We start from the raw sequence: 26,328 nt of genomic DNA on the forward strand, positions 1-26,328 counted from the left end.
TTTAGATCTCTCTAATATCTAAATATATAAAAGAGAGAGTTGGAGAATGAACAGTGCCATTTTGGTCGAGCGGTTATCACGTAATTTTCAGCAACTTTGATGGCTTGTGTATTTGTTGGTTTTGTCGGCTTTTCGGCAACTCCATTTGCATCAGTCTTTGGCAGTTCCTTATGTCATTAGAATATGCCGTGATTTTTGTGACTTTGACGGCCATTTTGGTCTTTTGGGATGTCCCTGGCTCTGGCTTTCAGGGTCCTGCGTGTACTAATGATATAAGGGCTGGCTCTGGCTGAGGCTTGCTAACTCGAGCTGCTCATGGAATTAGGAACGCCATCTCCCAATAAAAGAAAGGTATACTAAAGCTCATCTTTGCTAGTGCAGCAGTGATAAACATAAAGACTCTTACGTTGACAGGTAAATACAGAGGAACCGATATATATATATATAAATATATAAAAGCAGTTAAAAATCTGAACCACAATTTTAGATACTCACAACGGCACCATTTTTATTCTATATCCCAAACTTAATTCGTCACCATCGCCGTATCTCTCTAGGAGCAGTGTATGTGTATCTCTAAGATCACTCATGTATCTAACAATTATATTATACCATATTATAACATATATATAATCTATATAATCTAACTATATCTAATCTAGCTATCTAATTTAATCTATCTAATTGTATAAGAGGGAGAGTTGAATAATAAATAGTTATTTTTTGATCAAGCAATTATCCTGTAATTGTTCATAGATTCCTTGGCTATTTTCGTCAAGTCACTACTTTCTTGGTTCCAACTAACATAGTGAAATAAAGAGTGTATTTGGATAGAGTATCATTTGAAATATAAAAAGATAAATTAAAAAAATATTTATGATACAAGCGAAATATTATTTGAGATAAATTTGCAATCCAAATACACTCAAATTTGTTTGGAAAAGAGTATACGCATAAGTCGATGCAGTGGTCCATTTTCATGTAATAGCTATTGCAGAGGCCCCATCCTGGGCCTGTACACGTGGCAGCCCAGAGGCGGCCTGAGCTGGGCTGGCACGCCGGGCCCACGGGGAGGCAGCCCAGGGTGCGCGGCGGCTAGGGCTCTGGGAGGCTCCCGAGGGCTACCCCGCAGAGGGCGCGAGGAATCCCCCCCAGTGCGGGGCTGGGAGCTATCCACGGCAAGTCCCGGAACGTACGGAGGTCGGACTCCTCAACAAGTATAAATGGTAACACATACCTACTGTACAAGGTACGCTCACTATTGGCAACTCACCCCGACTGCTTTACCATTGGTCCTTCTTTTGCTCACCGGACAACTAACTTGACCGTCGGAGTGCCCTCGGGGACCGCCTCGGGGCCCCCTTTGTGAGGCCACTTCTTTCAGTTTTGCAGGCTTGGGACGAGCTCTTCCATCAGCACCCCGAGCTTACCAGGTCAGCTCGGTTGGGGGAAGTTCCGTACTTCTTCAGCTATTGTTGTAACTATGCATGTAACCATGCTCCAGACTGTTTTTCATGGAATTCCCAAAAATTTAGTTGGACAGGAAAAAAAAAAACCCGCGTTCTCATCAAAAGTAAGTCAAATAGCTTAAACTGTCAAAAGTTTTGACCAAAAATAGTTTCTAATTTTGCTGCTTTTGACAATGTACAATTATAAAAATATATTAGTCTATATATTGATATTTACTAAGTTCCATCTATATTGTGAATTAACCATATAACATCAGTGAAAAAAGAAATAGGTTTATATTGATGGAACTTAGTAAATACTCCATTCGTCCCACTTTGATACTCTTGTTTTTCTTTTTCATCTGTTTCAAATTGTAATATACTTTTCAATTGAAAAGTGTAGTTATCTTTTAATTTATTTAAAATATTTTTATTCAATGTAGGTTGTTATTGGTATAAACTACCTTATTTAATATAGATTTTTAACCTACCCCATTTAATACATCTATTAGATTGAATCTGAAATAATGTAAAATAAAAATTGATTCTTTTTTGACCATCAACTGAATTTTTCATAAATCATCAATTCAAATTTTTATGGATAATTAATATAAAATTATACTCTATTTAATGTAAGAATATTTTAAAAAAATAGTAATCTAAATTTTTTTTTCAATAAAATAAATTATTTTTTTTAAAATTATATGAAAAAAATTAGGACTATCAAAATGAAATAAGGGAGTAATAGCGATATACACAAATAAATCTAGATCGATATCTTTTCTACCTCGTTCCATGCTATTGTTTGTCTTATATAAATGTAGATAGATATAGACAGATAATTTTTCTAGATTGTTGAGCACCATCATTTGTCTTGTTTTATACTTTTATTTATTGATGTCACATCGCAATTAATTGTCTTTGACTGATTCTTTGTTTAAATTACATTTTTGCCCTTCTAATTGCCAATGATGGACTCACTATTTGGATGATTTCGTAATTTTATATTTATTTGCTGATCAATTAACCCATATGTTGGGGTGAAAGACGATAGTAGTGTCTGTGTTTCAAATTGGCGGTTGGATGAAATCACTTGCATTAAATACTGATGTGAGCTGGCCAGCAATGACCTCTGATTTTTGCTTTGCTTTTTACCTTGAATTTTGAGAATTCATTTATTGTCTTTATCACATCGTTATTTGTGGCCAGACCGTTTTCCTTTTGGTTTGTTTGGATTGGGCTTTATTTTCCCAAATTTATTTGCTTACATCATCATTACAATTTTCAATACACCTTTTTACCTTCCCAATTACCTTTTTATCTCATATACATCACATCACAAAAAGTATTACAGTAAAAATATCTCTAATAATTCACAATCCAAACAGACCATTTGTTTATTATATTCCTAAAACAAGCACATTCTTTGTGCCTCTAATACTGCTCATTTATTACTGATATACACATACACGATCTTCAAAGTCCCTTCTTAGTTACTTCTTCTTCAGCCAGAATCATCTATTTGCTTATCTTCTTTTGTGTCTTCTTTTGTATGCGTGGTTTGCTGATCTTCTTACTAGAATCAGGTAAATTTCAGTTTATTGTTCCTTGTTGCTTCTTTGCACCATATACAAGCTAGATTCAGTTATATTTGTGTTACATCTATATTGATACTTTCATTGTTCTCTATTTTTCTCCGATTCCCTCGACCTTTCTCTTTCTTGTTCTCATTATTTTTCATTCCTTGCAATTTTATAGCCGTTATTTCTTGCTTTTGTTTGTTCTCTATTAGCATGCAACATGAAAACTGCATTTACTCGTGCATTTGTATTTATATCGCCCATTTATTACGCTATTTTAGTGGTTGATAGCCACAAATATAAGATTAGAGAAATAAATTCCATTTTTGTACTTTTTTGGCGATTGATAGCCATAAATATAAGACGACAGAATTAAATTCAATTTTTGTACTTTTCTGGTGTCTATTTTTGTGCTTCTATATGCTACTAATTGTGTTTCTCTTATAAAAGTATCATTTATTACTGTATTTCTTATGCTTATCTTTTTCATGGCATTTTCAATGCTCAGACATGTACTTTACTGCATATTCATATTTATTAAGTATGTGATTCTTTATATTTACAAGTATTAATTATGTATCTGTCTTTGAACAGTATTCAAATATATTACTGCAAGTTGACTCTGTCCTTTACATTGTGTTTCCAGGTATGTACTTCTATCTTATGCCACTGTATTAATGCTTTTATAATTGCGTTGTTGTTTTGCTTCTGCTTTTAAACATTGCCTTTTGCTTTTCATATTCGCTAATGGAAAACTGCTGTTGTCATTGCACTGGTATTTTACTTGTAGTCTTAAAAATTACATTTTGTTGTTTATATTTCTTTATGCTATTCCCATCTCTTGTTCCTTTTGTTTGGTCTATTTAAGTTATGAATATTTTTTTCTGTATTTGTTGCACCATAATACCCATTAAATATTAAGCTCTTAATGGGTCGAAAAAGGAAACTTCTATCTGACTGTGATTACCAAGCTCAGAGGCAACAATGTGCAAAAGAAAGATATAATATAGTCTCTGAAGAAATAAAAATTCAGCGAGCACTAAAAAGGAAAGCAATCTATGCCGCATGTAAGTTACGAGGTATTCAATCATGTTCAACTCCGACTGATGAGCTACTTTTACCAAGTATCGTGCACCAATCTGAAGCTGAATGCAGCTTAAAAATTCTGCAAATAGCAGCAGCAAGTTTGCGTTCAGAAGAAACCCAACAAAAAACTGCAGCCATTGATTCAGGTTTTTGATGCATATATTAAGTTGAATTATTGTTGCAATAATAGACTCAATTTTTTAAGCATATAACTTATCCATTATAAGCTTAAATAATGTTCGAAACAATCTCTGCTTCCAGAATTTCTGCAATATTTATCTACTATATGACTTTAAAAAATTAGAACATAGTTAGTCACTAATTTGTACTAATCCAAATACTGTTATCAGTTGATGGTTCAGATGTTGCTGGATTTATAGACAACCAAATAGGTTCAAATATAAATTCAGGTAACAATATACTAAATATGGTTTCAAATATCTTCTCACTATTCCTATTGAACTTATGATTGCTCAAATATTCTTCAACAGTTTCACAAATTTCGTCTCAAGTGTCTCAACAATTCATTCCTACTCCACAAACTAAAAGCACTGGTACACCATTATTTTTGTCTATGTATCACAGCAAAAAAGTTTCCTTCACTTTACAGTTACAAGATATATTTATTACCCCCTTAAAAAGCACTTTTAAATTATAACTGTGACTTGATATTGAGGTTTAATTTGTTGTCATTAGGTAAGTCATCCAAGCGTCAAAATAGGATAAATCTAATAGACAAAATACCGACACAGCCGAGTGTATTACCAGCTGTAAACAATTGCAAGTACTGTGGAGCAAAACGTTTCTATTTGGAGCCGCCAAGTTTTTGTTGTTATAATGGTCAAGTGCGACTTGCTCCAACAGAGATGCTTCCAGAATTATTGAAATTATATACAGCTAACACTGAAGATGCCATAGAATTTAGAGAGTGTATTAGAAGCTACAACAATATGTTTGCATTTACATCCTTAGGAGTCCATTATGACAAAGATTTGAGTAGAAGGAACAAAGGAATTTACACATTTAGAGTCCAAGGTCAGATGTACCATTTTATGAACCCTTTGGTTCCCATACATGGCTAGAATCCATCCAATGTTCAACTGTATTTTTTCGATACCCAGCATGAAATCGAAAATCTGATGGCAATTTCCGGGAAATTCAGGCAATCAATAGTCTCACAACTTCAGCAAATACTTGACCACAATCCATACTCAATGTTTTTTCGAACATTGTCACATGTATCAGACATTGACAATTATAAGATTTTCATCAAATCTGATCCTGGTCTTGATCAAAGAGTATACAATCTTCCTTTAGTTCCTCAAGTGGCCGCTCTATGGGCACAAAATGATCAAAGCATTGGCGATACATCTCGACATATACAAATCTACACTCATGGAGGTCAATCTCAAGTAGTAAAGCACTATTTTGGCTGCTATGATAGTCTGCAATATCCACTTATTTTTGCTAGAGGAGAAACCGGTTGGCATGAGGGTATATTGCGTTTTGTCAAAGGAGTTGATGATATCGCCGGACATAGCACATGTATTGGTGAATCAATGTGTGTCGATCAATCTCAAAATGTTGATGACATTATTACAGCAGAAAATGCAGGTATATAATCTGTCTTTTTTTCTGTCAATATTTGTCCTAATGTTATCTAATTTAAGATTAAATCCTTACAACAATATTACTTCTATATTTAACTAATTTGCCCCTTTTTTCCAGCATTGAGAAAGAAACAATCAAAGAAGCGAATGACTGTTTCTTGTCGGGAATATTATGCATACAAATTTCAGATGTGAGAATCAGACAAATCTTTTCTGCTTCATGTTGGAAGATTATTCCAGCAATTTGGAGTTGATACATATGTGAAAATAGAATCCGCAAGACTAGACTTTCACAGAAACAAACAACGCCTCATTCGAACTGAAATTTATCAGGGAATTTTAGACAGTATTAATGCGGGTGAAACTTCAGCTTCAAAGATAGGAAAGCGTATTGTGCTACCAGCTTCATTTGTTGGAGGACCAAGAGACATGAGAAAAAGATATATGGATGCAATGGCTCTTGTCCAAAAATTTGGTAAGCCAGATATCTTTTTGACTATCACATGTAATCCAGCTTGGCCAGAGATCAAAGAGTCTTTATTAAAGGATGAAGAAGCACAAAACAGGCCAGACTTAACTTCCCGTGTTTTTCGTGCAAAACTAGAGACGATCAAAAATGACATCATAAAGAAGCAACTCTTTGGAAAAATAGCAGCCTATACATATGTCATTGAATTCCAAAAACGTGGACTCCTTCATGCTCACTTCCTCCTAATCTTAGATGATGGTGCTAAAATGTACTCTCCAGATGCTTATGATAGGATAGTATCAGCAGAGCTACCAGACCCAGTGAAGTCACAATATTTGCATGATTTGGTTGTCAAGCACATGCTTCATGGGCCATGCGGAACATTAAATCCAAACAGCCCGTGTATGAGGCAAAATGGCAAGTGCAGAAATAGCTATCCAAAAGAGTTTTCAGAATACACAAGGCATGGAAAAAATTCATACCCAATATATAGGCGCTCAAATGATGGCAGAAAGGTATTTGTTCGAAATCATGAGTTAGATAACCGTTGGGTTGTTCCATACAATCGATACTTGTTAGCCACATATGATTGTCACATAAATGTCAAAATTTGTTCGACAATTGAAGCTGTTAAATACATTTATAAGTATATCTACAAGGGGCATGTAAAGATAATTTACCAGTTGACTGCAGAAAGTGGTGAAACTATTATTGATGAAATAAAGAACTTTCAGTCAGGCAGGTGGATTTGCCCTCCAGAAGCATTGTGGCGTATTTTTGCTTTTGATCTCAGTCAAATCTTTCCATCAGTAATGACTCTTCAACTGCACCTTGAAGGAGAACAATCAGTTGTCTTTAACGAGAATGATGAGCTCGAAAAAATTGCAGAAAATGACAGATCATCAAGGACAATGCTCACTGAATTCTTCAGGATGAATAGAAGTAACAAAAAAGCACAAGATCTCAAATGTCTTTATAAGGAATTCCCTAATTTTTTTAAGTGGAATGACAAAGACAGAATCTGGGAAGAAAGACAACAAAGAACAGTTATAGGAAGAATTGTTTCTGCGCATCCTATGCAAGGAGAAAGATATTACTTGAGGATGTTACTGATGCATGTAAGAGCACCTACATCATTCAATGATATCAAACAAGTTGGCACTATTTTTACATCTTCATTTCAACATGCAGCAGAACTATATGGTTTGCTAAAAGGAGATAATGCAGCAGAAGAATGTCTTGCTGATGCTGTTTTATATCAAATGCCTCATAGTTTGCGCCAATTATTTGCTCTTATCCTCGTTCACTGTACACCAGCTAATCCAGGATATTTATGGGAGAAATATCAGGAGCAATTGTCAGAAGATATTAGACTCAATAAGCAGCTAAACGAGCATCAAATCAAGAACAAAGTTTTGCAGCTAATCAATGGCCACCTCCAATCCATGGGCAAGAGTATTGTTGATTTCAAACTTCAAATTCACCAACAAGAGCACTTAGATTTCAGTGCACAAGGCAAGAAAATTGCACTTAGATTTCAGTGCACAAGGCAAGGAAATTGAAAGTGAGTTAAGCATTCAAGTCTCACAAGAAGATTTAGCTTCAATTACACTTTTAAATACACATCAAAAATTTGCTTATGACACAATCATGCAATGTGTCAATACAAATACCTCTGGAGCATTTTTTGTAGATGGTCCTGGTGGAACAGGCAAGTCATTTTTGTATCGAGCTTTGTTAGCTACAGTTCGATCTCGAGGAGAAATAGCACTAGCAACTGCATCATCCGGTGTAGCGGCATCAATTCTTCCCGGTGGTCGTACAGCTCATTCTCGCTTCAAAATACCCATAAATGATGACGATGATAGAACCTGTAATGTCAAAAAACAAAGTGAAACTGCTGTGCTGATCAGAAAAGCTCGTCTGATAATCTGGGATGAGGCTACAATGGCAAAAACATATACAATTGAATGCTTTGATAAGTTGCTCAAAGACTTGACAAGTTCTGAGGTAATATTTGGAGGTAAAATAGTTATCTTAGGAGGTGACTTTAGACAAACATTACCTGTCATTACAAAAGGTTTGAAAGAAGACTATATTTCTGCAAGTCTTGTTAAATCATATATATGGCCTCAATTACACAAATTCCACTTGACTGAAAATATGCGTGCTCATTTAGATAAACCATTTTCAGATTTCCTTCTCAAAATTGGTGATGGAAATTTGCCCATATTTGATCACAATAAAATTGCACTTCCACAGGCCATTCTCATTCCCTTTATTAATGACTCTATATCTTTGAACAAACTTGTAGACTATATATTTCCTGATATGCAGCTATTTAGTGATGCTTCTCTTACCATACTTAATAGAGCTATATTAACAACAAAAAATGAGTTTGTTGATGAAATCAATAGTCTCTTAATCAATATACTATCAGGTACAGAAATTAGATACTATAGTTGTGATGAAACAATTGACCAGCATAAACAGGCAGAACACCAAGATTTTTTGCACTCATTACACCCTCCAAATTTACCTCCTCATGAATTAGTATTGAAATCAAATTGTCTATTAATGTTGTTGAGAAATTTAAATCCAGCAGAAGGTCTCTGTAATGGTACTAGATTAATTGCACTTAGATTTAGCAAAAATGTCATCCATGCCAAAATTGCAGTTGGAACTTTTAGTGGCAAAGAAGTTTTTATCCCAAGAATTACATTGCATTGCTCTGATGACCAAATTTATCCAATTCCTTTCAAGAGATGTCAATTTCCCGTTCGTTTGTGCTTTGCTATGACAATAAATAAGGCTCAAGGACAAACACTAGATTTTGTAGGATTATATCTAAAAGAGCCAATTTTTTCTCATGGTCAACTATATGTTGCTCTTTCACGAGCAAAAACATCTAGCAATGTTAAAGTTCTAATTAGGCCATTATCTACCGATGATAGATGTGATACAACAAGAAATATTGTTTACCATGAAGTACTTTCACTTGCTTCTAATGATTAGTTAATTTTTGACTCTTTTATGTACATTACAATGCCTTTATTTGATTACCTATCTGCATTCCACATTCATGACAAAATAAGTAAGAATTTTTTGCATCTGCTATTTCCACATATACAATATGCACTTTAGCTTGCATTATTATGTTTATGCAAATGTGCAAATCGACACCACAATTTTAACTCTTATATTACACATTTTGTCAGTTACTTTGCTGCTCATAGAGTTTCCCATACAAGCATTATATTTACCACAAGATAACTGCAAACTTTTGTTTAAAATCTTAATGACATTACAAGTACTCTTTTTTTTGCTATAGCTATACACCCAAATAAAGTTTTTCATATACAAAATCTATGCATTTGATTGTCTAATAGATCCAATTACTTGCTACAATATTGCTAGAATTGATAGGTGCAATTACAGTTGTCTTTATTTGACTATGTCAACACAATGGATGAAAGGTGCACTATGCTTAACTGCTTAAAGCCAAAACTTCGCGACTGGTTCATAAAGGTCTACGTTATAGAAAAGTCGCGGGTTATGATATCACCCATTAAAGGCAAAAAAGTTGTTCGTTTGGTTCTTGCCGATGCTGAGGTAACATTCAATACTACTACTCACTATGCTTTTCAAACTTTCCATTACCATTTAAACTAAAAAGCACGCATTTAATTTCTCATATATAACTCACATATAGCTCTTAATTTCTCATCTTAATTTCTCATTTAATTTGTGTCAAAATAGGCAACAACTATACAGGCAGTCATCTATGACAGTGATTTGCCATATATTGAAACCATTTTCCAAGTAGGAAAGTGCTACTACATTGGTGGAGCATATGTTGGAGCAGTTACAGACAGAAGAAATCAGTTGGGCTCACTCCCGCTCCAGTTGACACTTAACAAAACGAACTTCATTGAAGCAAAAGAAGAGCAACTACCAATGTCAATTCCTGACTATTATCCTCTTCTTTCTTTTTGGGACTTAGACCAATATCAAGGGAAAGATGATGCTCAATACAGTAAACAATATTTTACTCTTTTAATTTCTCACTAAACTTAACAGCGATAATGATACTACATTTTTATCTCATAAAACGACTATTTTGTAGATATTATGTGTGCAGTTGTTCAAGCACTTCCACAGCGAACAATCCACGGAAATACAACATCAATTATCCAGGAATTGGTTGTCATCAATCAAGAGTAAGTTTAACATTTACTACTTAACAATTTTTTTGTCAATATCTATGGTATTACATGTGCACATTCTAAGTTCTCTATGATAGGTGTCGACCAATGATATTTACACTTTGGGATACATATGTTGATCATGAAGGAACAGAATTAGTCAGGACACTTCATACCCACCCTATAATTGTCATTCAAAGGCCAACACTAACCACATATTATGGTACATAATATTGCAATTCAACACTCCTTTCAATGCACATTCTTTTATCATATATATGTTTCCTGATTATTTCAATATGTATAGGAATATCATTGCGCACAAAAAATAGCACCAATATACTCCTTGATCCACCTTTTCCAAGGGCATCTACCTTAGCCATTTGGTAAGCCATACATATGTACTACTTTATGCACTAATTAATTATAACAAAATATGAAGGCATTTTTTTGTCTACTAGGCTTGAAGAAAACAAAGCATATGTAGAAAGGGTTAAAACTGAAAAGCTCTACGAAAAGTCCAATCAAAAGATCCTTTCACCACATGACAAAGATATCCGACAAATTACTCAAGTACTGAGCTCAACATTTGTTGTAAGTATATCCAACTAAATTTCTACTGCAACAGTATCCAACACCTTTTTCGCTATTATTAAGCAACATTGATCTACCAATATTTCGTTTTGAATATACAGACAAGAGAGTTCTGGATCAAAGGGAAATTAAAGATAATAAATGAAAGACAAAAATTTTTTGGTGCTATGTGTCGTAATTGTTCAAATACCACTGGAGCACCAATGGATGTTTCCTTTCATTGCAACAACTGCAACCAATTCCAGCAAAGACCAGTTGCCAGGTTATTTTCCTGAATTGTATATACTATTCCTGAATTGTAATACTTGTATATACTATTCCTGAATTGTTGAATATTTAGCTGAACCACTTGATGCATAAATTTGGCATGCAGAGCAAAATTTTTTGTGCAAATAAGTGACGAGTCAGATTCACTTGAAGCATTTGTCCAGGACCAGTATGCCGAAAGAATACTTCAAATGTCAGCCGATGAACTCTACAGAAGACTAAATTCTGTAAGATGCATTTTTTTCATGCATTATACAAGCACTACTTCACATCTATATCACATTTCATTAATTACAAACTTATTTGTGCAATATTTATAAAACAAATTCTGCAAACTATTCAGGAACAAGGAATGCCAATTCAAAGGATAAATGAAGACCTTTCTGAAAAAACAATGCATTGTCAAATGAGGAGCGCTCCAAGCCGCAGCAAAGACCACAATACTCTCACTTTCTTTTTGACAGCTTTCATACCTATTACAGACAAAAATCCTCCTCTTCTTTGTGACAGTCCAGCTGCTCAAACTTCACCAACTATTACTACACCATTATCAGGAATATCTTTTGACCATTCTGAGCAATTATTGTCCACACAAACTGCTCCAATTATCGAAGGCTCTACTACGGCAAGCACTCAGTCCACTGAATCACACCAAGAGCTAAAGACTGGTACTTCATCATCAGCAAAAAGAAGGCTAGAAATGACTGAAGAAAAAGACCAAAAACATGGCAAATTTGATTAGCCATTGGTCCTGCCATAATGAAGAAAGACTCTTTATCTTTTGTCGCTGGCTTTTTTTTTTAAACAATCTTAAGGCAAAACTTTCCTAGATTTGCTGCTGCCTTATTGATACACTTTTTTTGCTCAATGTTTTGTAACTGATATCTAAACATCAATCTGCCTTTTGACCACCTTTTAGTAACCAAAACAAAGCCTCTAAATTGCCAAAACTATGAAGCAAAATTGTCGCACTTCAAATACACAATATAATTACCACTTTACATCAGTACAAATGCACTTATACAAACATTGTTCAAGAAAAAAAGAAAAAAAAATCGCAAACAATCTTACAAACCTTTTACAACAATTCTTATATCCCAGCCATAGTACAAATTTGCGCAAGCTTAACTACTACACGTGACAATAATAAAAAAAAAAATTCAGAGACTAACACTCCAATCTTATCTACAACACCCTAGAATCACTATATCTCCGCCTATAAATAGAACATAAAATCACCCAAAACAACCAAATACCGCTCAAGTATAGTTCCAAAAACCAAAAGCCCAGTTTGTCACAAAACATTAAGCAAAAAACTCCACAAAACCAAACAACTCGATAGCAACAAAAATGGATCCAATTTTCTTTGTAGACTCCAAAATCATTCAAGAAACCTACTCCAATGGAACAATCAAAACAACATTTACATATGTTACTCAAGACGTTGATGAAGTCCCAATAATCATAGCTACTAGAAAATTTCATTATCGTCCTACTTTTGAAATCAGCGAATGGCTCCGAAATACTCCCATCTGGAGATTATACACACCACAGATCGATCTATGGAGCAACGAGATAGACGCTACACAATGGCTCTCTACTACAATCAAACCATATCCTCCAAGAGAAATGCACTCAGGTACACAAATTATCACTATTATAAACCCCATCTATATAAATTCTACCAACAACTAAATCACTAAATATTATTCACTTATTTTTGTCTACCATACAGCATCACCAATCAAAAACTTTTTGATGTACTTTAGTAGAGAAGAAACAGAGCAAATGGTAAGATCAATATTTTCAACAAAACATATCGCAAATCAAAATCCACTTTAATTTTTTCTTACTTTTGCTACTAATTTTCAGGTCATACCAGCCAAATTTTTGCCGCATATAGGACACCATATGCGAAGGACAGCAATACTAAAAAATAGAAACAAAATTTGGTTCATTAAATTACACGAAAATCCCGCAAATTCTGGCTGGAAAGAATTTCTATGCGATCACCAAATACAAGAAAACTTCATGATCCAATTTTTTCACATAGGTGTAATGGCCTTTCGAGTGCAGATATTTGCTCCAAATCGCTGCTCAACTCTCTATGAATGGAACATTTTACCACCCCAAGACTATGGCCAAAATGAATACGGTATGGTACAAAATTATTACTCTCTAATTAAACACAATTTATCAACCTAAATTGTTATCCAAGAAAACTGCAGGAACATTCTGCCCAACAGAAGGACTACTAACAAAGTTTCAATTCTACGTGACAATACAGCCATCGGATATAGACTACTTGGTAATTTTCATATTACACAAAATATTAAGCATATCAGTGTATCAATATTCTTACAAAAATTTCACACCTTTTTATGACAGGAATTACATCCAGATGATGCCTTCCATATTCTACCAAATAAAGACAGCATAATTGTGCTCAATTGTCAACAAAAGACTTGGGACATAAAAGTTGAGGACAATTATTTAACAAATGGGTGGAAAAAGTTGACAAAATTTCATGTAATTAAAGTAGACTATACTATCGTATTTACTCACTTAGGATTGAACAAATATACACTTCAAATATTTGACGATGAACTTGTTCAAGTGTATCCAATATAATCTAAATAAAATACAATTAAAATGTTCACAAACTCAACGCAGTTATTGAACATTGCTACTCTAATAAACATAATCCAATAACTATCATATAACTATCATATATAACTATCATATAATCTAAATGAAATTAATTCCAGATGCACTTTTGTTCCGCTATCATATAACTATCAACCCAACTATGCATGTAATATCTTATAGACTAACTTCCATCCATATAATTGCACTTCCTTCGCTTTGTAACTTCAACTACTTAACCCACATCACATAATCTATACTAATCATATCATACAAAATATCAACACTATATTATCTGAACTAATTCAAGCCAAACTTATACCACCTATATAATTCTTTACACTATAACAAATATACAATAACTAAAAATTGTGCAACTTAACACGGGAAATATTCGCCCTCCTGCGCAGCGCGCAGGCCGTCCCACCTAGTAGAGTAAAAGTGTAGCAGTCTCGCGTCGAAAAAAATTAGGTGCGGCCCACCCCATTTACAGAATCGAAACAGAGCGCCTCTTCTCCTATTAACAAAAAAAAGGCCACTCTTCCTGCTCCTCTTAGATGCCATCGTTACAAAATCTCCTCCTCTCTTGCCATAGAAAGAGAATCAACAGCCAGCCCGTACTTATTAAGCGAAAATACAGCAGGTATGGTGAGTATTTTTCTTTTCAATTCTCTAGCAGCCTTCTTCTTCTTTCTTTCTTTTTTTCTCTTTCACTCTCTTCACATCTCATGGGACTTCTTCTCCATGTCTCCTCCTCTGCCATCAACATCAGATCTTGCACATCTTTCTTACAACAGTCAACGTATCCAAAAATTGTTCACCATATCAGGTATGGATTCCGCACCCGTACCCGTGTCGACATAGGGTTCTTCTTTTTGCTACCCCTCGCTATTTAGTTTCTGTGGTCAAGTTTTGTCATTTGCTGCCAAATTAATTTGTGAACTGTTTATGAGCTCTCGATGTAACCCAAAATGCTGCACGAGTTCTTGGTGCTGACTAGTCCCCAAAAAGATTTTCCTAGAATTTAACAATTTTCCTTTGATGGATGAAAGCTTTATTATTCGAAAGGATAATAACATACTATTCTGTGATTTAGCTCCATTTGCATTTTTCTTTATGGACTACTATATTCTGAGAGGTTTTGAAAACTGATTGGTTCTGCCAGAAAATTTTATAGCTAAGCAATTGTTTAAGTCTACTGGTAGATACTAAATCTTGTTTAGATATGAACACAGTATCTGATACATGTTATCCTATAATTATGCATTCTGAAGAACACTTTTGCTAATGTTTCACATACCCTGGATTCTAGAAATAGAGCATGAAAAGGACGAGGGATGACATGGAGATTGTGTGGCAAACTCCAGCAAACCCGCCAGACCGCCATGACTACATCCTTCGTGATGGTAATTGCTTCTATTTGACATTCAAATTCAGCGACTTGTCTCCCAAGTTCAGCGGTTTCAATTTTTTTCTCTGCAGGCATACGATATGTTAGACCCTACTATTTTGAGTTCATCTCGCATGTAAGTGTTATATCTTTCTACCTTGTATATGAAAAGAATCTCCCCTTTTTTTACCTCAAACAAACTTTGTCTTATAGAGAACATTCGTGTGGTTTGCAGGTAAAAAATAGATGGGCAAACAAGACCATTGTTGATCTGTTCACAGAAGAATTTAAAGGACGAGCTCGTGATTACTATGTAGGATTGCCTTTTGTCCTTTTATTTTTTGTCCAACTATCATCTTTTGCAAGTCTGTAGTTTGTATCCATCAGTATTTCGTTTCTAATTTCCATGAATGATGGTTTTTTACATGGTGCATAGTAATTTATGTATTAATGCATGGAATTGATACTGTAGGTTAGACATGGTCAATTTTGTACACAATGGTGTGCTTGTTACAAACATATTGTTATTCAGCCTTTTTTTTTCTTTTTGGATTTTTGGCTGATAAAAACATAGGTATCTGCTGTTAAAGCTGGGCGAATTCAAGTTGATGGACGGATAGTGCCTATTTCTTATGTGGTTCAACCATCGCAGAAGATAAGCCATTTCTTGCACAGGTAAGTTTTGTCTAGCTTTGCCACCTTGCTTGTTGGTTAATTTTCTGCCTGTTCTGTCATGCTTTTAAAAAGGTTTGGCTTTTTGCTTATTATGAATAAATATTCTTTTGTTGTTTATAAGAGTTTGTGCATATTGAATTTTTTCTTGGAACTTAACCAATTTATTTCACGGAGGATGTAGGCATGAACCACCTGTGATGGCGTGGGATATAGAGATTCTACATAAGGAAGCAGAAGTTTTTACTGTTTCTAAGCCTGCATCTGTTCCTGTAAGTTACTTAAGAGTCGAATGTGTTGGTTCTCTGCTACTGATTTAGTCCCCTTGTTTTATGAACCTATTCACTCACACACTTTCTTTGTTGGGAGAGTGAGAGTTTGATGTATGAACTAGGGCTGCAAACGAGTTGAGTTTTGGCCTAATCGAGTCGAGTCGAGTCTCGACTCAATTTTACCAAGCTCGAGCCTACTCAAGCTTAAAAAAATAAAAAATGATTATTTTATTTTTAAACAATAAATAAAATAGAAACTTTTTTTTAACAAATAATAAAATATTAGGGATATGTATATGTAATTTCACTATTAAAATAAAATAAAAAATATATTTATATAATCGAGTGGCTCGCGAGCTAACGAGCTAAGTTTTCTGTGCTTGAGCTCGAGCTCGAGTCGAGCTTTGATTGAGCCGGCTCACGAGCACTTGCGAGCGGCTTGACTCGTTTGCAACCCTAGATGTATCCTTATCTTCTATTCGTGTGACATGCTCATTTAACAACCTGTGGCATGCTTAATAGTTTATCTCGGTTCAGTCCTCAATTAGTTTGATGTGAATTGGTCATTAAATGAATTTTTTGAACCACATCCTTCGATTGTCTCTGAGCTTAAGTGTGCTTCTGCTTTAAAGATTCTTTATCTTAGCAGACAAGTCTGTTGATATCCTTGTCCAATTCTCTGTATGTTGTGTCACACCTTTTTCCACATAAATGCTGCAGATGGTAAACTATAACTTTTGGCACTATATCTAGTTTGTTTCTTGGCACTGGTTCTCAACTTTGTAAATTCACCCACCAGGATGAGTTCATACCTGATGTTGGTTTTTAATAGTTGCACTAAACCTGTGTGTTTCCTTTCTCTTTGTTTCTATATATTCTGGTCTCTGCTGCATAAGTCATGCAAACTGCATTTACTTTATTTGGTTTTCCCTTATCAAAAGAAGATCTGGTCACATATGAGTACAGTTAACAGTATGGTGGCCACCTGTTTTTGTTTATAGTTTGTCCAGTATCACCTGGAAGATATCTGCTTTTTGCTGTTTGGAAGCACATACATCATAAGCATTTAATGGGAGATCATGGAAATAAATGCAGGAAAATATCTTACAGTGGCTAATATATGTGGAAAAGTCAGCCCATATACATTTGATTGTCAGCCTATTTGCTATATATACCGTGATTTGTTATATATGGGCTTTGCTTTCTCTTAAAATTATAATTTAATGACTTAAAGGAGGATATCCGGCATTATTCGGAAAAAAAGGGAGAAAGGAAACATTTCTTGAATTTGGAAGAATATTAATCCCATGAAGACCTGCTGTATGGATATTCTTTATTCAGTGGTATTATCTAAGTGCATGCGCAATGAAGCATCATTAGATGCCTAGACCTAACCTTTAAGTTACCTATAATTATGTAGGTGCATCCATGTGGGCAATATCGTAAAAACACAGTTGTTGGAATCCTTCAGGCAGAGCATGGCTTGGCGCCATTATTTCGTATCCAACTTCTTCTTTGGGAGCTTTATGCACCCGCTGCTGATTCTCCAAAGCTTTCTTGGTTTAGCAATTATGAACTGAGTGATAAGTAACATGTCCCTTGCATCCCGGTGCAGCTTTGCAGGGCATTGATTTGTTTGCACGGTGTTTCTTTAACTTCAGATATCAGCAATTCATCGTCTTGATCGCCTGGTCTCCGGACTCCTTATTTTGGCAAGAAGTGCTTCTAGGGCTGACCTTTTCAGGCAACAGGTGGGTTGAAGTGTTTAATTGTTTGATTCACTTTCTAGTGATATGAAAACTTTTCCTTTTAGTGTAAGGCTACGGTTAAGTATAAAATCAGTGCGTAATATGTATTATTTGAACATCTCTGTTTTGCCTGTAAGTGGTGCACTCATAATTTGCTTTGTTGTTGTACTTCCACTCAATGGTAGCATGAAAGTGGATAACCAAGGTAGGGTAGGCCCCTTTTGGTTTTACAGAAAATTCCTATTAGTTATTAGTTGTGTTATAATTTTCCATCCAAATCTGTACTTTTCATGCAATTGTTTAGGAGTTGTCTCTTATAGTTGCACTGTCCATAAATGGTTATGTATAGATTTTTTATTGCTTCACTACTCTTGGATGGATCTACCTGCCTGTCTAAAACAAGACAATTTGTGTTAAAGCATGTTTGATATGGCTATGGTCAACATTGCTGCCACAAGTCTACATTCAAAATCTGAGCACAAAAAATATCTTGATCAACCAATTCAGCTTACCCTTTTGGAGAAGAACTACAACCATGGATCTTGCGTGCAGCCTTATGCTTGGTAGTCCATTTCATGGCTTTCCATTGCCAACTGCTATCAAAAAAATGAAATGCTTTTTCTGTGATGATTTAAATTCTATGGAAAAAAAAATCATGATTTTGCTTGTTGAGTTTATCATTTTCATTGTAAGGGTTTATGGTCTTCTTTGAGTACTAAAAGCATGAACAGATATAAGGAGAGAGGGAAATTTGTAATAGCAGAAAATTGCATATAGAATCTATTACGACAGCATGACCTCCCATATCCAAATAAGCTTTGCAACATGTTGATTCTTCCTTATGATTATCTCTTGTATTTTTTTTATTATTCTATATAGCACTGCTGCTGCCAACTTCTTGAGAGATGTTCTTGCTTCATGTGCCATAACTTTCCTTTACACTGGTTATAGAAGGTTGCATTAATTTTGGTGGTTCTCTTGATTCTGTTTTGAGAAACCACAAATCAATCTTGAATGATTAATTTTTTTCTGTACGGTTTTCAAAATTTCCTGTAAATTGGTTTTTGCATTAATTGCATTTCCACAATGTTATCAAATCAGGACTCATATTTTTCTAGTCAAAGTGTCTTATAAGTTAATCACTGTGTCTACATAATTAAAATATGGAAAGATATACATTTTTCTCGAATTTACTGGTTGTAATAATGTTTTGGTTCAAAATAATGCTAGAGTACATTGAAAGGTGTTGAAGATCACTTTGGAGAGTTCTGAGGTGCTTCTCTATTGGAGTTTGCTTCTGCATCATAGATGTCTTTTGTAAATTGCCAGTCTTGTACTCACTTTGGGTGTTCATTGGTTTGAAATATGTTTTGTTTGAGCTTGTTAATTATGGCTTTAGTCATAATATAATTCAACCTTCTTCTGGGAGTATGATTATTTATTGTATGTTGGCACAGGATACATATCAATAAATCACCAGTAAAAGACTTTCTTCCTCTTTAATTCTTTGTGGAAAGTCTCATTTTCTTGTTGTATTAGTAATCTTATTGGAAAGGCTTAAATGCATGTGAGAAATTTCAATTAGGGCTCTTGCCATGAGTCTATTTATCTTCACTTGGAAGCACATAGAGTTATGGTGTTACTTGTGAGCATAGTTTGCGTAGGAAAGAGAAAAGAACTCTTTTTTTTGTTTTGTTTGGTTTTGGAGTTTGGAGAGAAAAATGAGGATAAAGGACTAGAAGCGTGTTTTACAATTTTTGTTTTGTTTTTTGTTTGTTTATCTTTCTCTGTGACTATCTTGATGTTTGTTTGATGGACAAAAATGGCATTGTTTAGAATTTTTAATTAAGTCAAAATTCCTATCCTGTCTTCCTGATACTGGGAAGAAAATGAGGGACAAAAATTTAGCCCGTTTGGAATTGGAGAAAATTCAATATTTTCCAAGCCTTCTTTATCTTAGAAAAGTGCTTCTTTATTTTATCATGGGTTAATTACATTTCCCTTCCTTGAGGTTTGGACATATTACTAAAGAAACCTTGTAGTTTGGCAAAATAACAAAGAGCCCCTAACAGTAACATCCGTTAATTTGGTCTAATGGAGCTGTTTAAAAGTCCAAAATGCTATTCCTAGAACTGGGAATTATCAAAACATCTGTAAAATGCTAAAAGACTCCTCTCCCACCGTGATGGCTTTACCCAATAATCACACCCGCTTTCCTTCCTCTCCTGCTCACCATGAAAAAGATTGTAAACAATTCTTTCTCAACAAAGATGTTACAATAGGAAAAACACAAGAGATAACCCAATTGGATTTGCTCCAATCATGGTTAAAATTCATAGTGCAGAAACCAAAGTCTGCAAAAGCATCTGTAAATTTTCAGGTGAACCATACATGGTTTGGGACCTCTTCATCTACACCCAAAAGCCACCTGTAACACCATCAGATCAATCTCCTTAATTTGCCTCCAATTGGTTAGCCATTAGTTTGTTAAAAAAAACCCATAAAATATGCCCCCTCTCTCGCGAAATTTTATTTTCAACAAATACCACAAAGTTGGTCCTCTTCTCTTGTATGAATATGATCTGCCATCAGTAGAATCAAGAGGAAATCATAATTTGTATAGATTTGGTTTGTAAGGAGATTTTGTAGGGTAGTTTTATTTGGTAGAATTTGAAGGAAGTTGCTTTGCTAATTTTTGGTTGATGTTCTTAAAGGTAGGGACGGAGCTATGGACTTAAGGAGATTGGGCAGGGTTTGTGGAGGGTGGGCAAGGATGAAGTTTGGTGCTGGAATTTGTGGAGGAACGATGCTATGCTATGTGGGGACTGGGGAATTGGGGAAAAATGAAGAATAGAAAAGAAGAGAACTCTGTGGAGGATATTTTGGGATTATCTAGATTTATTTCAGCTGACATCAGTGTTCTCTTTAACGCTCAAGACAGCAGGGGAAATTTGATAAACCTTTTAACAATCAAAGGAGTTGACTGTTATCTAGTCAAACCACAAGGTTTATTTGGTAATATGGCTATACCTCAGGGGAGGTAAATGTAATTAATCCTTTTATCATTGACCTAAGCCTGGGCGTATGAGGCCTTCATTCTTTGTTTTGCTTCTGAGATGGATGATATCAGATTCTGATTTTTTTTTTTTTGCTTTATTTTCTATCCAACTTATATTCCTAAATGAGAGATATTCTTTATTCTCTCTCTAAAACTTTTCTTCATTCAAATAAGTGTTAATTTCATTTTCATTCTTACTGATAAATTAATGGCCTCAGTGGAATTGTCAAACCTTAGGCATGCATTGCAGAAACCTGATTCACTGTTGTTTATAAGTTGGACTATTTTCTTCTTGGTGGTCTGTACTTAATGTTCTTCAACTTATTATGGAGCCTGTTTTGTAGATTGAATCAGGCATGGTGCAGAAACAGTACATAGCTAGGGTAGATGGAGTGTTTCCTGAGGATGAGGTACGTTTTTTTTTTGTTTGACATTAGAATTTGGTGGTGTTTTTCTTGTTTCAAGTGCTTGTTTGTGTCTATGATGTCATTCTAAACAGCAAGTTGTGGATGCTAACGTGAATTATAATGCTCGAGAAGGGATGAGCACAGTGGAGGTACGTATATGTGTTAGGTAATTAGTTTTATGGAGCTGTCTTACCTATCCATAGTTGAATTAGATCTAGCTAAATTCTTGTGCATCATGTGGCATGTTTGTTATTCTCTTCTGACTTTAAGGACCTTGAGATATTGTTTGTTCTTTTGGGCAAGTTACATGCAAAACTTCTGTTGTCCACAGAATGGAAGAGCTTTGTTTAAAATAATTGGATTATTTCACCACCACATGGGGTGAAAGAACTTCTGTCCTAGGATGTAGAAAAGCTCCTTTCTTTTGTACTGTTTTCCTGCAAGAAATTTGTCGAAATGTCTTAGTTAAATTTTCCTTTTCTGTTTAGCTTTCTACTTTTCTCATCCTCTCTGCATTTCATCCCCCTTAGTCACAAGAAAAGACATGAAACATGGGAAGTGAAGTGCAAGCATGCGGGTGGGTGTAAGAGAGAGTGAAAGACAATACCTGCTACTGCTAGATCTTCAGCATGAAGAAATTGGGTGTTTTCATTTTCTTATGGCTTTATTTGGGACATTAGGTGTTTTTATTATCAACCCATCAGAGCTTTAGTTTTGTTTTAATGGTGATGTACCACTAAAAGGATTTTCAAAAAAATCTTTTTGTTGTGTTAGTATCTATACTTAAAAGTTGTATTATGGATTTGTTTTGAACTTGATGCTCTTTCAGGTAATTTTGAATATGAAGCTTTGATTTCATGATGTCCTTTTTGAAAACAAAATATTGCTTATATGACTTTTATCTCCTAATATTGGTCTAAGAATGCTTCAAATGTGTTCCAATAGCCTTGCCCAATGGCCTTGAAAGCGTCTTGGTTCTTTGAAGCATTGAATTTTGACATCATTTTGTCGCCTATACCTGAAAAATGTTGTTTTGCAGTTCCTGTCAGTTTTCAGTATGCAAGTGTTTTAAAGAATACCATTAAAATACTTGGGATAAACCATTAAAGACCACTCTTAGTTTTTATGGTGAGGTCCCACAGTTACTGTGCATTTGATTGCCTTTATTGTAGACGACCAGAGGGACATTAATGCATGCACTAATTTAATCTCATTTCTGCTGAGTGCATCTTCCATTAGTCCAGATTAAACTGTTGAAAATATAAAGTATTACATTTTTGGGATTGATTTTTTGCCAACTTGTACTTTGTATACCTATGTGATTTACTTTGACATCAAGTACTATACTCAGGTAAAGCCTGGTCATGCAGGTAGGAGATGATTATATAAATGGCAATGCTTCAGCTAAGGGGAAGTCTGCTTGCACCAAATTTACTCGGATCAATACCAATGGGAGTCATAGCATAGTCCTTTGTGAACCTATCACTGGTAGAACACATCAGGTAAACTGCTTCCTGTTTTCAAGGACTTCTTGATTTTTGTTTAGATTAGCTCAATCAACTGGTTGCCACTTTAAGTTGTCTAATTTTGACATCTTTATCTTTTGTTAATCACTTTCTTGCTTTGGATTGCCTTCATTCCTCTTGTTAATAGTTGAACTTGATGAAAAGCGAATTTTCTTTACTATTTTCCGAATTGGTTATTTACAAGGTGATGTTGGAAAATTTGTTGAAGATTTGCAGACACGAGAAACAGACAGGCAAAAATAGCAATATAAAGCTGCATAAAAGTTATTGGAGAAGGCTTCTAGGGTGTTATTTTCCAAGAAATTTGAAGAATTGTAGTTGAATAGCATAATAAGAGGGTGTGCTGAGCAGTATATACCCAATTTACTTTGGCTAGAGTAGCCACATCCTTGCAGACGAAGAAAAGCAACTATACTCATGAACAAGCTAACTCTTTAAGGGAACAAAGACGTAGCTGAATACCTTAAGAATAGTAGAACATTGACTTAGGTTACTGCATCACATGTTTTCCTTTGCAAATTGGTTGGAAGTACTCTCAAATTGTAGCCATGGGATTCTAATCATACCGATGGACTCTGTTTGGGCATAAAAATGAAAATGTATTTGGGTAAAATGCACCAATTGTCCCTCACATATTATTGATGTAAAATTTTAGTCCCTCAGAATCAAAACAAGCGACTTTGGTCCCTACCAAATAAAAAGGCTCGCTTTTGGTTCTTGGTCAACTTTCTGGTGAAATTTTGGCCTAATTTTTGTCCCTTGTTTGTGGATTATTAGGTACAAATTTCTCATGGGTCTTGATCTTTAGGATCCTAGAAATGATTGGATGTAATTTAATTACAACTTTGTTCAAGTCTTATGGAGAAAATAGAGTAGGAAATTTGGAGTTTTGGATTTCTCACTTGATCCTTTGATTTATGTTGATGATTTTTGTTTGATTTGAAGTTTAGGATATGTTTGAAATGATTTGGGAACTTGATGGATGTCAAAATCCAGTATTAAGATTTGTTGAAATAACTTTCGATGAGTTAGACCAGAAAATTTGCAAAACCAAATGGGAAGGTGATGGGATCCGACAGAATCCGGCCTTGAATGGGGACCAAAAGCGAGCGTTTTATATTTGTTAAGGACTAAAATAGCTCATTTTGATTCTGAGGGATTAAAATTTCACATGAATAATATGTGAGAGACGATTGGTGTAATTTTTTGACAATGTTGTAACTAGATCTGATTGAATTTCACATATTCCCATTTTCTGTTACAGATACGGGTCCATCTGCAATGTGCAGGTCATCCTATAGCAAATGACATGCTTTACCTGTCTAAATCAGTCACCAAGCGCTCATCTGAGGGCTTAGGTGCAGATAGAGCTGCCGCTAAGTCAAACCTCTCAGTAGATCAAAGTTCTCATCAAAATCATAAAGATGAAGCAGATAATGTTGCTGAGGAAGATTTCAGGATTGATCCCATGTGCACTAATTGTCCAAATTTAGCTCCAAAAGGGTAAGAAACATTGCTTGATGACATGTTCTTCTAGGGAAAGAATTATTGGTGAATCCATATCTGCTTGCATCTTTCAATTGAAGATTTTTCTAAATACTCACTCTGAAAATGATAACATCGTAATTAAACCCAAAAGGAAAGCATCATAATTCAAATAGTTGTAGTGCTTCCTTTTGTTACTTAGCTTTTGAGCATGGTCAAAACAGAAACAGAAAACGAAGGAAAATGTGAGAGAGTAAAGAGAATAAAGCACAAACTGACAATGCTGGTGATACAGAAATACTGAATGTATTTGTGACAAGAAAAAGAATAACAGGAAAGCATTGCAAAGATGCTACATTGTTCAACAATGCACCAATTTTGGGTACGAGTAATTTCAGATTACAAAACTTTGTCTTGTACTTAACTGGAAAGAAAAACTGTGTTTTCCAGAAATAGTGAGTAAGGTTTAATAGGATGTGACTTTTAACAGTCTGGACTTGTGTTTAGTCTAGATTCACTGAGATGTGGACTCTTCTAGTGAATCAGCGTTATGTGATGAAGACTAGCTTACTGATATATGGTGACAGCCCCGAGTTACATACATTACAGGATATCGATATAGGTAGGGTCACAAGTATCTGAATTCCATCTGGGGAAATATAAATTTCTTTCGAAGAATCTAATTTAGCGCTAAGAGTGTATGGACGTACAAGGGCAAGCCTTATTCAGTTTCATCATTCAATGCATATTAGATGGTTTAACATCATTCTTAACTTGGTTGAGTTTGGTGAATCCCTTGTTGCAATTTTTTTTTTGGGGTTCCCTAGGTTGAAGAGATCTTTCCCGTAGTTAATTCAGAGATTATTACTGCCTGAAAGTTTTGTTGGATTTTTAGTTGCTTTACCTTCGCTTTGCACATATATTCAGATATGATGGACACGAAGAGGGTTTATGGCTACATTGCATAAAGTATACTGGTCCGGACTGGGTGTATGAATGTCCATATCCAGACTGGGCATTTCTTGGCTAATCTCTTCCATTTTCTGCACTCAGCCGTAACAAAAACTTGTCTCCAGTGAAAAGTGCAGGCTCTTTGTCAGATGATCTATATTGCTTGTTATACATATGATAATAACTTTTTCATTGAGTTCGAACCTGACCATGTTGGAGATACATTTGCGAGTAATGCAAAGTTGAAGCAATTTTGTTGATTGCAGATCTTACTATATATATACTAGCAACGTTGGTGAAATGTAATTTTTTTTTTTTGAACCTAAAACATCTGTTTACTCTTACTTGATTACATGTTTTTACTAGAAGTTTTCAAAGATAGCGTTTGTGTGCAAGCGAGAATAACTTTCTTGCAGTTATTTTAGCGTTTGGTTGCCACTTAGCAGTAAACCCATGGGTCGCAGGAGATAAAATATGCTTGTAACTGCAGAAATTCCAGCAAAACCAAATGAGATCCTCGGTGTCACTTTTTTAGCGGCAACTCAGTACCACTCCTGAAATTATGTCAAATGTCCAGTTAATTTAAATTATCATGCAATATCTGATTTTAAGTTAAATTAACTGGACACTTGGCCTGAGATGGAGGAGTGGCATTGAGTTGTCATTGGTTAAGTGGCATTGAGAATCTGATTTTGCTCCAATGCATACTCCCGTTTTGCCTTTGTTCTTATCCAATTAACGTTGCCTATCTTCTTTTCCTTTTAGCCTCAACTGGTCTTCACACAAACACTCAAAAAAGTATCTGCTAGGTTGTGCTCTTTCTATGCATATTTTTCTTTTTTAGCCAACATGTTTATTTTACATCTAAATATCTCTCCCTCTCTTTTCCTTATAATTATATAACGATGAGCAGT

General features: G+C 35.0%; 1 protein-coding gene across 2 annotated transcripts; it reads left to right on the plus strand.

Annotated features, from left to right (window-relative positions):
• Positions 1-14,463: 14,463 nt before the first annotated feature.
• LOC113772583 (RNA pseudouridine synthase 7) lies at positions 14,464-25,758 on the plus strand. 2 transcript variants are annotated; one of them, XM_027317212.1, is made up of 14 exons: positions 14,464-14,553; positions 14,678-14,734; positions 15,218-15,311; positions 15,388-15,431; positions 15,531-15,608; positions 15,870-15,970; positions 16,152-16,239; positions 17,660-17,738; positions 17,908-17,990; positions 21,390-21,455; positions 21,545-21,601; positions 22,823-22,954; positions 24,243-24,481; positions 25,391-25,758. In XM_027317212.1, exons 3-14 carry the CDS (start codon positions 15,227-15,229, stop codon positions 25,491-25,493), a joined length of 1,155 nt encoding a protein of 384 aa, XP_027173013.1. In that variant the 5' UTR covers positions 14,464-14,553; positions 14,678-14,734; positions 15,218-15,226; the 3' UTR covers positions 25,494-25,758. The 2 variants fall into 2 exon arrangements, with proteins under 2 accessions (XP_027173013.1, XP_027173014.1); XM_027317213.1 differs by having other exon boundaries at positions 14,467-14,548.
• The last annotated feature ends 570 nt before the right edge of the window (positions 25,759-26,328 follow it).

The sequence above is a fragment of the Coffea eugenioides genome, chromosome 5 (assembly GCF_003713205.1).
Source record: "Coffea eugenioides isolate CCC68of chromosome 5, Ceug_1.0, whole genome shotgun sequence".
Classification (NCBI taxonomy): domain Eukaryota; kingdom Viridiplantae; phylum Streptophyta; class Magnoliopsida; order Gentianales; family Rubiaceae; genus Coffea; species Coffea eugenioides.

Excerpts from the sequence above, each read along its gene's own strand:
- LOC113772583 (XM_027317212.1), top strand. The coding sequence starts at position 15,227 with ATGAAAAGGACGAGGGATGACATGGAGATTGTGTGGCAAACTCCAGCA. Across the intron at positions 21,602-22,822 it reads AAGGGATGAGCACAGTGGAG|GTAGGAGATGATTATATAAA; the intron begins GTACGTATATGT and ends CTGGTCATGCAG. Across the intron at positions 22,955-24,242 it reads TCACTGGTAGAACACATCAG|ATACGGGTCCATCTGCAATG; the intron begins GTAAACTGCTTC and ends TTTCTGTTACAG.